Below are 14,781 nucleotides of genomic sequence, written 5' to 3'. Positions count from 1 at the left end.
GAGGACTCGTCGCCCAATGTTCCAATAGGAACGGGAGGAACTAAGTACTAAGTAAGTACTGTCCCATTGTGCAAGTGAATTAAATTGAATAACATTTGATTGTGGGTTAATACATGTAGGCCTAGACAAGGAGGTTAAATGGGAGGCTATTGTGCAGTCAAAGTTACCAATACAGGCTAGTTAATTCAGCATTCTTTAATTGACCGGTCAGGCCGGTATGGTAGGCCTCAGGCCTACCATTGCGTGGCACATCTATGCACGGAATATCTATGTTCACAGTGAAAGGGGTTGTTGTTGAGAAGAACCACACGCATACTCACAATGCATATTTCATTCAGGAAACCCAGCCATTAGCCATTTAGTGTGTCAAGAGAGCTGGAACTTCAAGAGCAGCATGCATGCTCAATTTGCTCACCCATGACAGCAGCCATGCAGACAGGATATTGTCACACTAGCCCAGGCAGCTGTTCAGAGTGGAATGATGGTCAACTGGGGGTGTGAATAGGTTCCACAGATGATCAGTCAGCCACCAGCTCCAATACCACCATTGCATGGCCCCTCAGGGGATGGGGCAGCTCAAGAGCAACAAGGGCCTCTTGCCCACACTTAAGGGACAAGCCTTATACTTGTAGAAAAGCTTGACATCGTTGATGCCCGTGATGACATGACATGTTACCAACAAGAATCTGTATGATGGATTATTATTATTAAGAATGAGATAAAGACACCAAGGCATGCCCTATCCATCTTCACCCATGGCAACAGCGGTGTAGGAGATGGCACAGGCAGGCCGCATGCCCGCATCTGACCCTCTAACTCTGGGCCACACCGGTCATCCTGGTCTGGAAGAAAGATAATACATGGAGGTTCTGTGTGGACAACAGTAACAAAATATATAATTATATATATACAGTATATATATAATTTACATTTACAAATTTGTATTGATACTGATAAAAATGCCCGTACATGAACATATTTGTATACCTGTAAGCTTTAAAAAGCTTGAGAGCTTATTTTGATTGTGGTCCTTTGAATCTAAATGTATGTTTAAACTGATGGCCATTCAACTAATTGGTCGTTATAACTTTTCTTGAGAGAGACATTTAGATCCTGCCATGTGTCTAGTCATAACCTTTTACAGGGTCCTGTTTCTGCTTTGACACAAATTTTGACCTGAAGATCAAAATTCAATTTGTTCCCCAACCAAGCAGATGGGCTCTATTATCAAAGGTAAAGATCTCAGCACTTGCACAGGCCACAAGGGCTGAAAGTAGTCCAACAGGAAAGTTACATAGTGCTGCTTTAAAGTTTCACTACTATTCAGCCAGCTCTTTAAGAAGGACTTGAGTTAACAGTTAACAACAGAGCTAATTGAAAAGTTTGCATGATAACCCGGGCATTCCACATAAATGCCACATGAATGTAGAGTATAAAAACGTGTCCTTCCCTCTTTCGATTACATTACTAACCTTTAGAAAAGTATTTGAATGACTAGATATTTGTATACCATCTTATGTACAATCCCAGGGACCATACACATTTTAAAGGCAGTGCAACATAACTTTTTAAATGCTGGATATTCAAATAATTATGGGAAAAACATTTTCATAAACAATAAATATGTTTTATAAATATGGGAAACAACTAAATCTGCCCCAAGATTCAGTTGAGAGTTTTGTGTTGTCAGGAGTGGAAGAAATCTAGTACTATATCCACTTAAACTATACCTATAGCCGGCCTTAAGGATACTTATATTATCAATGTACAATAACCTTTAGTAGAAATGCCTCCAGGCTCCAGAGCATTGCTAATAATTACTTGCGCAAGCAGAGCGCGCAAGTACTAGTTTCGCCCGGGACTCGTATGCACCGTCCCAGCCGTCCCGCCACTTTTGATGCGTATGCACCGTCCCAGCAAATTGTGCCTGATACGGCAGTGGTGCCAGATTACATGGTGTGTATTAGGGCTGTTCCCGACTAAGGATTTGTATAGTCGACTGATAGATGAATACATTTGCTGTTAGTCGACTAATAGTCGACTGAGCTGGAGATTTGAACAGTCAGAATGTTCAAATGTGTTTATGTCCCCCACAGACCTAGTGGAATAATACAATATTTTTGTATATATATATATATATATATATATATATATATATATATATATATATATATATATATATATATATATTATTATTTTTTTAATGAACATCGACTAAGAGGTGGTCAGTCGACTGAGACCCGTTCCGATCGATTAGTCGACTATTCGACTAATCGAGGTCAGCCCTAGTGTGTATATGTATAACTAGCTCTCAATGATGACGTAAGAAATATGTGGATTAAATGACCCAATGCCAGAGTGTAATTGGTTTTCGATGGTGACGTAATGACGATATGTTTTAGTGTTGGGAGGATTAAAGGTAATGCTCCTATGTATACATGTATGTAATCTGGCACCACTGCCGTATCAGGCACAATTTGCTGGGGCGGTGCATACGCATCAAAAGTGGCGGGACGGCTGGGACGGTGCGTACGGCGCAAAGTAACCACAGAATACCGCTAATCAACTTACAAATTACATATACATATACATAGTATATGTATAACTAGCTCTCAATGATGACGTAAAATATATGTGGATTAAAGGACCCAATGCCAGAGTGTAATTGGTTTTCGATGGTGACGTAATGACGATATGTTTTAGTGTTTGGAGGATTAAAGGTAATGCTCCTATGTATACATGTATGTAATCTGGCACCACTGCCGTATCGGGCACAATTTGCTGGGACGGTGCATACGCATAAAAATTGGCGGGACGGCTGGGACGGTGCATACGGCGCAAAGTAACCACAGTATACCGCTAATCAACTTACAAATTACATATACATAGTATATGTATAACTAGCTCTCAATGATGACGTAATAAAGATGTGGATTAAAGGACCCAATGCCAGAGTGTAATTGGTTTTCAATGGTGACGTAATGACGATATGTTTTAGTGTTGGGAGGATTAAAGGTAATGCTCCTATGTATACATGTATGTAATCTGGCACCACTGCCGTATCAGGCACAAGTAGTCATTATTGAGATTTGACAGTTTGTAGCGGTCGAAAGTACTTGCACGCTCTGCTTGCGCACTAGTAGGCCATAAATGGCCTACTAGTGTGCAACAAGCAAGTATGCACTCGACAGAGTGCAGTTCCAGTTAATCCACTATATCCACTCACACTGTGAAGTTCTAGCCTGATACCACTAGGGTCACCTTTTTAAAAGTCTCATTGTCCGCATGTCGGACTAGCGTCTGCTCCCGTGCTTGCGGTTATGGTTAGGTTAGGGTTTGAGGTGGGTTGTCGTTTGTCTGACCAATGACAGAAATGTCCGTCCCTATGTATGTATGTATGTATGTATGTATTTGGTTAGAATGGGTAGGGTTTAAAAAAAGGCAAGAATTTGCTCTGGTGCACTGGCCTAAAAGTGGGTCCTTAAAAACTGCTAAAACGTCTGAAATGTATGTATGTAGGTATGTATGTGTGTGTGTATTTTAAAAGGGGGGGGGGCCTTTTTGGTAAAAATCCCTGCCCGCAATACCTTCATATATTTAAAATGAGTCCAAAATAGGGTTACCAGTGAAGGGCCAACTGCCTATTCACTGGGGACTATGCAAGGCAGAGGCGTCCACCCCCCTGAGTCCAAGTTTAAGCTAGACCGCATACCTAATGTATGTATGTATGTATGTATGTATGTATGTATGTATGTATGTATGTATGTGGTTAAAATGGGTAGGGTTTAAAAAAAGGCAAGAGCTTGCTCTGGTGCACTGGCCTAAAAGTGGGTCCTTAAAAACTGCTAAAACTTCTGAAATGTATGTATGTAGGTATGTATGTGTGTATGTATTTTAAAAGGGGGGCTTTTAGTATTTAAATATATGAAGTTGTCCCTTATCCGTTGACCTACCAAAAGGATGTTGTAGGCCTATACTCACTCCTCCACTCTAAACAACTTGGGACTAATAAAATCAAAAGCATTGAGAACTGAGAAGATGAGTTCTGGTTGGAGTAATATCAACCTAACTTAATATATCTTTACTGAGAAGATGAGTTCTGGTTGGAGTAGGATCAACCTAACTTAATATATCTTTACTGAGAAGATGAGTTCTGGTTGGAGTAGGATCAACCTAACTTAATATATCTTTACTGAGAAGATGAGTTCTGGTTGGAGTAGGATCAACCTAACTTAATATATCTTTACTGAGAAGATGAGTTCTGGTTGGAGTAGGATCAACCTAACTTAATATATTTTTATTTTTGCAAAGTCTATAGCTTCCAAATTATGATCAGGGATATAACTACAGGGAGCATCTCTTCTGTACTCTAAGAGTACGTGTCTACTGTATGTGTAGACATAAGAATTAAATACAGTGTTCAATATTGTCCAAATTGATCTGCACCACGTCTCTGTACGTGCGTGTGTATATCTGTAATGCACGTAACTCGAGTCGAGAACCATTCGTCCCACCGACTTCAAATTCGACACAAGCGTTCCACACCCCCACAGGGAGTGCAGTGCCCGGTGTCGAGTCGTTCGGACCCTCTGCCCGGCCTCTGCCCAGGCTCTGCCCGGGCTCTGGACAGGGCCCCTGCCCAGGCTCCATATGGAGCTGGCCTGTTCTGACATCACAACACTCCATATTTGGGCATGTCTGACATATAGAACTCCATAGGAATAAAGGGACACAGAGAGACAAATACAGAAATCTCCATATATGGAATAAAAGGGACACAGACAGATGGGTGGAACAGGTGGCACGGGTACAACGGGTAGGCTATTGCAGCCGGGTGCGGCATGGATCTCCAACTTCCATCGTTACAGACTCTGTGCTCTACAGCATGGGCGCCGCCAGGGGAAGGGAGGGGCAAAGGTAGGGACGGCGGTCCAGGCGTGGTACGTCCTAGGACAGGACGTGACAATAAGATGTTTTCTTGATAAAACTCAGGTGTTTTTTCAATGTACAATGTACATTATTTAAATAAATTAGAAACGTTTTGAGTAATATTACATTGGTTGGAGGCTTTGCTTTGGCACTCAAGGACATTTAAGTTGTGTGACTATAGTAGCCTACAAATTGGCTATACTATAGTGTAATAAAAGTTGACAATGAAAGTTGTAATTTAGAAATATAATACATCTCAGCAAGACATTCATGTCTCTGATTGATTGATTGATTGATTGATTGAAAAACATTTTGCAGGAAAAAAGCACATGCAGGAAAGTAGCCTATTCAATATAAGGTCTGAGGATTTAAGAAAGCAGTATGGCTTGTTTCCAATTTCCATTAGGGTCCTTCATATTCAATTAATTTGAACATTTAATGACATACCGTATACAAATATACAGTAGGCTACTGAGCAATTACTCGAGTAAAGTTATTGATAATAGTGTTCCTCAAAACAGACACCATGCACCATGCAGTCATTACAGTAATTGATCCTGAAATAAATAAATATATATTAGTGATTATTATCTATTTATTATAGTATAGTATATATTAGTATATATTAAGTATAGGCTTTATAAATATTATAGCGCCTGCTAATTAGTGTTATATCAACATTTTAACATTCCTCTTTAACATTGCAGTGCACATTTAAATTGAATTGCAACAATTGGCTGCCTATGCCCTCTATAGCCTATAGCCTACTACAACTACATTGTTCCTCATCGTATGGCAGCTCTGCAAAGGATAACGTATAGGCTACTGCCTGCAGACATGACAGGGGTCTGCTAAAATACGCATGCTGCACGCAGCACCATCATTAGGTCGTCCTCAATAGGCGCACTTCTAATTATCTTGTGAAATATTTATAAACATCCCTTTCTTTTGTTGCCTGCGTGTCTTTCGCAGAATATTCGGGGTTGAGTTTCAAGTTGTGTCTAATTTGGTTGCCCTGCGCTGTGAGTGTGAGCGTCCGGGCGTTCAGCCTGTCTGAGGAGGGTGGCAACGTCGAGCTAGCCGGCTGCGACTCTTTCATAATGTATGGAAAGGACAATGGGCGCATGGATGGATTTCAGTGCAACTTTACCAGTTTGAAAGAGACGTAATCTAAACCTATCCCCTCTGACGAATTCAAATCAACTGAAAGGATGATGCTACTTTTTCCACCGAGGCCTGGGCATCTGTCTAATCACCGACAGCAGGTAAATGAGCCCCGGAGTAGAAGAGGGGTGTATGCGTACCTGTATATAATGAGGAGTAGAGGCCTCAAAGAAACTTATTCACAGACCTGAAGGACAGCCTGGACCGCCTGGTTGTTGAAAAGAGTTGCAGAGGACATGATGCCACGATGACACCAGCACACCTATGACCTATAGGTAGGGTAGGCAAACTACTTTTGGTATATAAATATGTGGGGTAATAAATGTAGAAATTAACCAAATAGGCCTATTATTGCCTATTGGCATAATAACATTTGCAGCAGCCCAGTGACTGTACTCACTGCAGTGCAGGCTATATGTTAGTCAGACCAAAACATACATTTTATGACTCTTTAAAGTACAATATATGTACATAATATGAGATGCGTCTCTAGTGTCGAACATCATTTGATGGGGCTTTTGTGTTGCAGGTCACTAAATATGGGCACAATAAGTAGGCCAAGTAGGCCAAGGTGCATCACCGTGCATGCTAATAATGTATTTTACTCCATCAGCCCTTTAGCCTTTATGAATCAAGTAGGCTATAGTCTCCCCGCTGCGCGCGCGCGCCCCGTGCGCAAAAAGAGGTGAATTGCTCGAGGCCTCTGAGCACGCGGCGGCAGACGGGAAGGGACAAGGGAGGAGGGCCGCATGGATTACTACAGCCCACTGCCACTGGGTTAAGATGCTTAGTTGCTTACCAACTAATTACCTCTCCACATGAAAATCCAAACAGATGGAGGTATGCGAGGTAAACGGACAGTGTGGATAGGCCAGCTATAGCCTTCTCTCTTCTGAAATACGATATATAGAAAAAGATATAAACTCCTGGATCATCAAGGCAAATTATATAGACTACATTTTTCGTTTCCTTATAGGCTATATTATACTATAGATATCAGCCTATACAATTAAAACATTTAGATTTTTGTGATCGCGTGAAGTTATGACGAGCCAGGGAAGAGAACATTAATCGAAGGTAAGATTGTGACTTTCTAGAAAGAAAAAAACATATTAAAAATATTGGTATTCTTCGAAGTCGAAGCTATTTCATATAGGCTTATTAAAAGTAATTATAATGACGTGGTATAGTGTCCGACCATGTTTCATAATTTTGTTGTAATTGTGGACATAATTTCTAAAATGAAGAGGAAGAGCTGTATGCATGCCTGCATGGTTTTATACTAAAAAGACCGTATTAAAGCTCACTTGTTATGCAGTGTTTTTGACCTGTCTTCTTGCAGGTTATTTTAGCGGGTGGCAGACCTGCTAATACTAAATCGGTCCAAAAATAACTTGCGTTCTAATCATCATCACAGACGAGATTAACACTAGGCTACAAGGACTCACAATGGATTGGACAACTGCAAAGATGTCAGCAATTAGACAATTAATTAGTCATTCGTCGCAATAATTCAAATTCAGATTTAGAAAAATTTAGAAAAATTAGGCCTAGTGTTTGTTTTAGACCAGAGGTATACATTGTGTAATATATGGCTTCTAGACACCCCACCCTCCTCTCTCTCTCTCTGAAGCTTTTTACGCTATTGATCTCTCCCGGAAATGGGAAGATGAGCCCTGCTTTGGGACCCATTTAGAGCGTCTCAAAAATCACTTAGCCATCATTCCGTCTATAGCCAGAATCAATCCACACTCTGCGATGCTGTGCGCAATAAGCCTACTATACCGCTCTCATCAGTGATGTCTTGTGCATGGAGCCCAAACACCCTGGTCCTTGAGTAGCCTGCATCTTACCAGGTAGTTGACTTCATTCACCTGGTGTCTCAGTCAGATCTAATACTTAAACTAAAACAGCTAGGATAACCACAAATGCAATCTACCTACAGTATACAATCAATCCTGTGTGTTCATTTGACTCAGAGAGTATATAGTATTATACAAATTGATAACTGAATACTGAGGATTTTACTTTAACAAGTATAGGCCTACTGTGGATGGCAGTGTGAATATCACATAGGACTTGCTTACGCAAATAATCTGAATGATTGTGGAAAGGCATCCATTGAGCAGATGGCATGGCTGGATTAATTTATCTAGGCTACAATAAACAGATCGGTCAATCCATGTTTTTTACTTGGGTCCTGTTTGTTTGGTTACCTCCGACCCTGACACTAATAAGAAAGGCCGCTCAAAACTCAAAGTTTATTCAATGGTTTTACGAGTCGGATGAAATAAAATCGCTGAGGTCGGCAGATGAAGCTCATTGGATGCATCAGTTTAGGAAAGCTAAAACAGACCTATATGCTTATCATGCTTGTTCTTTCAGCCAACGTGGGTCAAAGCAGTGCATTGTGACTGTGCCGTATCTCCTCCTGTTCTGTGTATGGCACTGGTAGAATTCACTGTGACAGCACACGATCAGTGAATTACCATAGGGCCATAAACAGAGTAGAGAAAGAACCACACACCCTTAATATGCACCTGTACAGCAACTTACAGTTTCCTTTGACCACCAACACTCGGTCAGGTTGCCACATCTTCAGCTGGTCTGGCCCGATCCACTTTGCCCATTTTGGCACTAGCACATTTTTGCTTTGTTCATGTCTGTTTGAGCAATCATGTGTAGTGCCAATATGGGACAAGGTAGGCACTCTGCTGTGGCACTCCACAATATCCAATGACTGTATAGCTATTTCTTTAGTTTGCTGAATAATAATAATTGTATCTCTCTGCTATTCTTTTCTATATGGTATGTGTGTGTGTGTGTGTGTGTGTGTGTGTGTGTGTGTGTGTGTGTGTGTGTGTGTGTGTGTGTGTGTGTGTGTGTGTGTGTGTGTGTGTGTGTGTGTGTGTGTGTGTGTGTGTGTGCGTGCGTGCGTGCGTGCGTGTGTGGTAGGAATCTATGGAAGATTAACTACGGTATGTCACTGCAACATCATCAGTGTTCATTTAACTATAAGGGCTTTATATTTTCATCCATGCTAAACCCCTTATCCCTAAACTACTTTGCCTTTTTTACTATTTTGAAAAACATGTTTGAATAGTTAAAATAGCCAATCTACAAGCTCACAACGTGTCAATGTAGATTGTCTATTTTAACTATTCAAAAATGATTTTCAAAATAGTAAAAAAAAAAAAAAAGGCAAAGTAGTTTAGGGATAAGGGGTTTAGCATTGACAATCCATTTGGGTACATTATTACACTCTCAGAGTTAAATGTACACTAAGGGTTTTACCACAGTGATCTGATCGATTGCGTGAGCCCGCTCACATATCCCTGGTTGCCATGGAAGCCCACATTCTATCTGTGAGACGCTGCCTCATGTAACCTGACTCTCGGTCCCGGACTCGAACACTGTAACTGACAGCTCTACTGTATCCGCTATCGGCTTCTCATCCACTTGGTTACTCTTCTCGGCTACTCTCCCACAGTGTTTGGCAATGGTAGAACTCACACTGGTGAGATAGATAGATCCCGTGGTTCTAGACTTGCCAACAACTGACTGAGAGCTTTGACTCAGAGACTCATCGCAAGAACCTTTGGTGACTCACCCGTTCAACGATATAGTGCAGGCTAAAGTGTTCTCTGGTCTCCCGTGCAGGCCTGTTTGAATCCCACCCACACACATGCAGCGTTCATACACCGTCTCAGTAAAGAGTAAAGGCAAAGACAGTGGACAGCCAATTCTCCTTTCAGAGAAAACAATTAAACGTTATATCCTTTAATTGCCAGCAATCCACGATGCTGTTGAGGTTTAGAAATACACAATGAAAATGTCAACAATATGACAGCTGCAGGATCAAAGTTTGATATTGTTAGTCACCTCTGAGTGCTAAGAAAGCTTGCAGGTGGTAGGCCTGTATATCCTGTGTGCATGCAGCAAGGTGTGGAGTGTGGTTGTGTGAGTGACTGCAGGTGGAGCAGAGAGGGGATTTAACTCACTATCCCCCCATGCACCCCTGCAGTCTCAGAACACCATGCACTCCACAAGGGGCACTATTTTTGAGTTGTAAAACCGAGTCTGTACTCTGTATAGAGATGTATTACTGCCAGTCTGTGCTTTGGCAGACATGTGACATGTGAATTGGAACCCATCTATCTAGATTCTACATGTATAACTCATGTGATTCCCTTCTTTCTCCTCTCCTTACACCCCTGTCTGTCTGTCTGTCTGTCTGTCTGTCTGTCTGTCTGTCTGTCTGTCTGCCTGCCTGCCTGCCTGCCTGCCTCTCTCTCTCTCTCTCTCTCTCTCTCTCTCTCTCTCTCTCTCTCTCTCTCTCTCTCTCTCTCTCTCTCTCTCTCTCTCTCTCTCTCTCTCTCTCTCTCTCTCTCTCTCACAGGGACCCCAGACAAGGCTCTCAGCAGCAGTATGGATGCTATCCCTCTGGGTAATCTTGGTCGCAATTAGCTGATGATGACATCAAACACCGAGTGTAATGTTACACTTCAAAGCCAGAAGGTATAGGCAAAAGCAGACAGGCGACTATTGGGGGATAACACATAAATCCATATGCAGGCCATTAAGCATTGACTTCACTATCAGCGTGACCAATCTGCCCCAATCAATTAATCAATTGTATTCATGGGGGGGGGCATGCTCCAGGCAGAGATGAGATGACTTCAGCAAAAGGGGTGTTTATAGAAGCTGCAGGTTAGATTATGACACAAGTCTGGTGTGGGGTACTAACGAAAATAGCCGATCGACAAGCTCACATGTCGTGATGCGCAACGTTGTGAGCTTGTAGAGTACCTATTTTAGCCCAGTCCCCAGGACTTTTTTGTGTTATCCTTTTAGCCTTAATGTACTGTACCACATGCTGTTTACATTTCTGACTAATAAAGTATTCAACAAAAACAAAACATTGGAACTAAGGGTAGTAAGGGTTTTGGACATTCAAGGTTTACAAGAAGACACCAGGGCCTGCTGTAACTCCTTGGGTCAAATGTTAGTGTAGTCTATGTTGAAATTGACATATGTGCTGCCACTACTGTATATGAGCATGAGATGATGCTGAAATATACAGAGGAATGATGACAGTAAAGGAAGAATTAAGAAGCAGTGGAGAGGGAGAAGGAGAGAGGAGGTAAGGATATTATAGAGAGACAGACTACTGGAGAGGAAGAAGAAGAAGAAGAAGATGTGTGTTTCTCATACGTAAAGGCCTATATTCATACTCCAGTTATAGTTATAGGTGATAAGGTGACCACCGAAAACTACATCATGATGTCATGCCGCGGTGGTAAGTTCTAGCCTTCACCGCTCATCCAAACACATCTATCTGTTTTTACTAACCACCATTTCGGTGGTAAACTTATCACCTAAACTGAGTATGAATAGGCCTATAAATTTGCACCCAATGTGGTATTAATTCATGCCGGAGCTCAGGTTCGGAATCTGCCGCTTGCGCTCCGGTACCTGTAGGACACTCCGCTACCCCAAATCATATATTTCACATATTTCCCCTCTCCACAATACACTCACTGGTACTGAAAATATCTATAAGTTCACTCAGTATGCATTGCATCCATCAGTGTTGTTAGCTTTCAAACATCTGTTTTGCGTGTGTGCATACATTTAAAATGAGGAGGTTGATAGGTCAAAAACAGGGTGGGTGGTGTTTTGAATTATCTGAATGTAATAAATTATAATTGGGAGCTATCATTGGTCAATCAACAACAGGTTGACGTAATTACATCAAGCCGGCAGCCGGAAGGTGAGCTTCAAACAAACTTGATGTTGTGTTTAACTGGAGTCGAAAGCTGTATGTTTTGAGAAACGACTAAACAAATTGCACAAGCCACAAACCAAAACGTATAATTTCCACAAAGAGGATCACTTTTTTGTTTATATCAAGGCAGGTTTATTACAAATGGACAAGAGTCCAGAAGTTGTAGGATAAATTAACGGAGCAACAGGCGACTTTTTCAGGACCAACACTAGCCCCTTTCGGGACACACAGAATACCTTTTCTGTATTTTGGACGGCACGCACGCACGCACGCACGCACACACACACACACACACACACACACACACACACACACACACACACACACACACACACACACACACACACACACACACACACACACACACACACACACACACACACACACTCACTCACTGGATTACAGTAATCCAGGGAAGGAGATTATTTCTAGGTTTTCGTGTCCAGACACACGAGACATGACACAACAGTTGAGAAAAACAAATGATGAGTAAGTACATCTTCTTAGCACCAGTTATTTTAATGGTTCAAACTCAACACTAAAACATTTAAACATTTTGTAGGCTACCTGGAGGTGCAAACCCTGCTGCCGGCAGTATCTGTTCTACCCCTCTCTATTTCTAAAATGACCTTGACCTTCATTGTGACCTTGGCCTTTGACCCAGACCCTAATCATCTCTCTTGATCATTCCCACAAAGTTTAACCACTTGTCTTAAACCCTATAAATTGTACGACATATAGCAAAAATAGCCAATGGCTCAAAGCTAGCTCAAAGCATCACGATGCGTTGAGGCCTTGAGGGTTCTTTTCTTGGAGTTTTTCTTTTCCCAATTAAGGACAAAGGTTGTTATCTTGTTCATCTTTCTTAATACATTTGTCAAAATAATGACTTAATTAAATGTGTTTGTGTTGACTCTGTTGTTTTATTTAATCTTGGGCGCCCAATTCAGTTTTATACATGCATTTGTAGACTAACTTTGTTTTGATTAGTGTGCAATGAATAAAGTTAATTATTATTTATTTTATTGATGAGGCAGGGACACTAAAATATTGGAAGGGTGCATATATTATGTAGGTCTAATGGAACTCTGAAAGAACAGGATGCTAGAAGGTCTGATTCAAATTATTTTATATGCATGAATATACAACACGTAGCAAAGCACAAATATAACAATATAATAAAGTTGTTTTTATTTTGTTGTAACCTCTGTAAAGCCCCCCCCCCCATGTAAAGTGTCTTTGGGTGCTATATAATTTTGAGATATTATTATTATTATGCACAATATCCCCCTAATAATCCTATCGTAATTCTGCAGTATGTGTGTAAACTGTGTTGTCACCTCTTCCACCCCAGAACAAAGTTAAGTAATGACTGTGGTTGAGTTAACCCCCTCACCCTGCAGATTAGCTACAGGGCAAGTCACACATCCACAGATCCATCTGTCACTGCAGTCTGGATTGATAATTTTAGCACTCATCATAATAGGAGGATAAAGGATTCTTTCTTTCTTTCTTTCTTTCTTTCTTCCTTTCTTTCTTTCTTTCTTTCTTTCAAGAGACCCTTGCCTTAAGAATAAGAACTGATGCAATTTGCCTATATATTGCCAATAAATATCACATAATCACGGGGTCTTTATGACCCCTAGTGGGTAAAATCGCTATTGGATTATTTACAGGCCCATGAGCTGACTGGACAGTTTGGACACACACCATTGAACATTGACGTAATTGCTCACAGAGAGAAGAAACTTTTATTTCAAAAGTTACAAATTATAATTTGGGAATATTTAGGATTTGTAAATTCGGTTTAAGTAAACTCTATGGTCAGATTGGTCACACAATTACAATTGCAGTGCTCTACTACTATTATACAATTGTAACAAGCAAGTTAAAAGGTAAATTAATTGGATTAAATTAATTTGAAATTGTTGCCAGAGAACCAACAGAAAACATTAGTAAAATATTGATGAGATTTGACACACTCATTCTACACATTGTATCAATAAGCATCAGACTCTAGAGGGCATCATTGCGCTATGTCAAGGCCTTGAGGTTGTGAAGCTGCATCAAGTTTTTTCCACTTTATCTCAGCCAGGCAGCTGTCTTGAAACCTTATGCCTGTGGCTTAGTACCTGTTTGAACATACATATTTGTGGTTACATAGATACAGAAGGGGAAGTGCAATGCATGTGGTTAGATACAGAAGTGGAACATGCAGGGACGGCTCCAGGGACGGGGGGGGCAAGGGCCCCCTCTGGTGGAGGCTTACCCCCCCTAAGCCCCATCTAAACAAGCCAAATTGACTGACTTCTATCATGTAAACCAAGATTCATTAGCCCCTCCCTCTAAATAGCCAGCCCCTCCATAGCACCCCCAGTCACAATTTTCTGGAGCCGATCTCTGGGAACATGCAATACATGCGTTTGTATAAATACTGTGTCAAAGGGTGCTTGTCTTCACCTATAGTAGTTGGGTTTGAAGGGCCCATACTTTTGGAGTCCCAGGTACTTGGCCTGTTCGTCAGTCAACTCTGTGAGGTGTGCGTCAAATGTTGGTAGATGGAGTCCCGCCACATATTCATCTGAAATGCATTTACCCTCAATAAACTCCACATCCACTATATGTGTTTTCATATATGGTCATTTATTCACTAGAATATGGTCATTTATTCACTAGTAGGCCTATATGGACATGTATTCCAAATGTCAGATAAGTGTTACGGTGTCATGTTGGCTCGACTTAGTTCAGGATCACACAGCCATATCCTTCCAGTCCAGGCAGCTCCTCTCTGTTTTCTAATTCCTCTGTCCTTACCTATACCTTTCTCTCTTCAGTCTTCTGTTCCAGTAAAGAAAGAATGCCAAAACATAATCCCCAAAAAGTGAAAAACACATTGCTTC

The 14,781-nt window shown here is 41.2% G+C and overlaps 1 protein-coding gene across 3 annotated transcripts in view; it reads right to left on the bottom strand.

Annotated features, from left to right (window-relative positions):
* Nucleotides 1–13,606: 13,606 nt before the first annotated feature.
* LOC310857016 (S-adenosylhomocysteine hydrolase-like protein 1) overlaps nucleotides 13,607–14,781 on the bottom strand; it is a gene marked incomplete at its 3' end in the record, with an annotated part of 18,985 nt that continues 17,810 nt past the window's right edge. For 2 of the 3 annotated variants that reach the window (XM_083762611.1, XM_083762613.1), the window contains one exon: nucleotides 14,338–14,462. In XM_083762611.1, coding sequence (XP_083618737.1) covers nucleotides 14,338–14,462 — 125 coding nt within the window. Of the gene's footprint in view, nucleotides 14,014–14,337; nucleotides 14,463–14,781 lie in introns of those variants that run through there. The other variant, XM_083762612.1, reaches the window with a different exon arrangement.

Source organism: Protomyctophum parallelum (assembly GCF_964188405.1).
Source record: "Protomyctophum parallelum genome assembly, chromosome: 4".
Lineage (NCBI taxonomy): Eukaryota > Metazoa > Chordata > Actinopteri > Myctophiformes > Myctophidae > Protomyctophum > Protomyctophum parallelum.
This window is presented reverse-complemented; position numbering and strand designations above follow the sequence as displayed.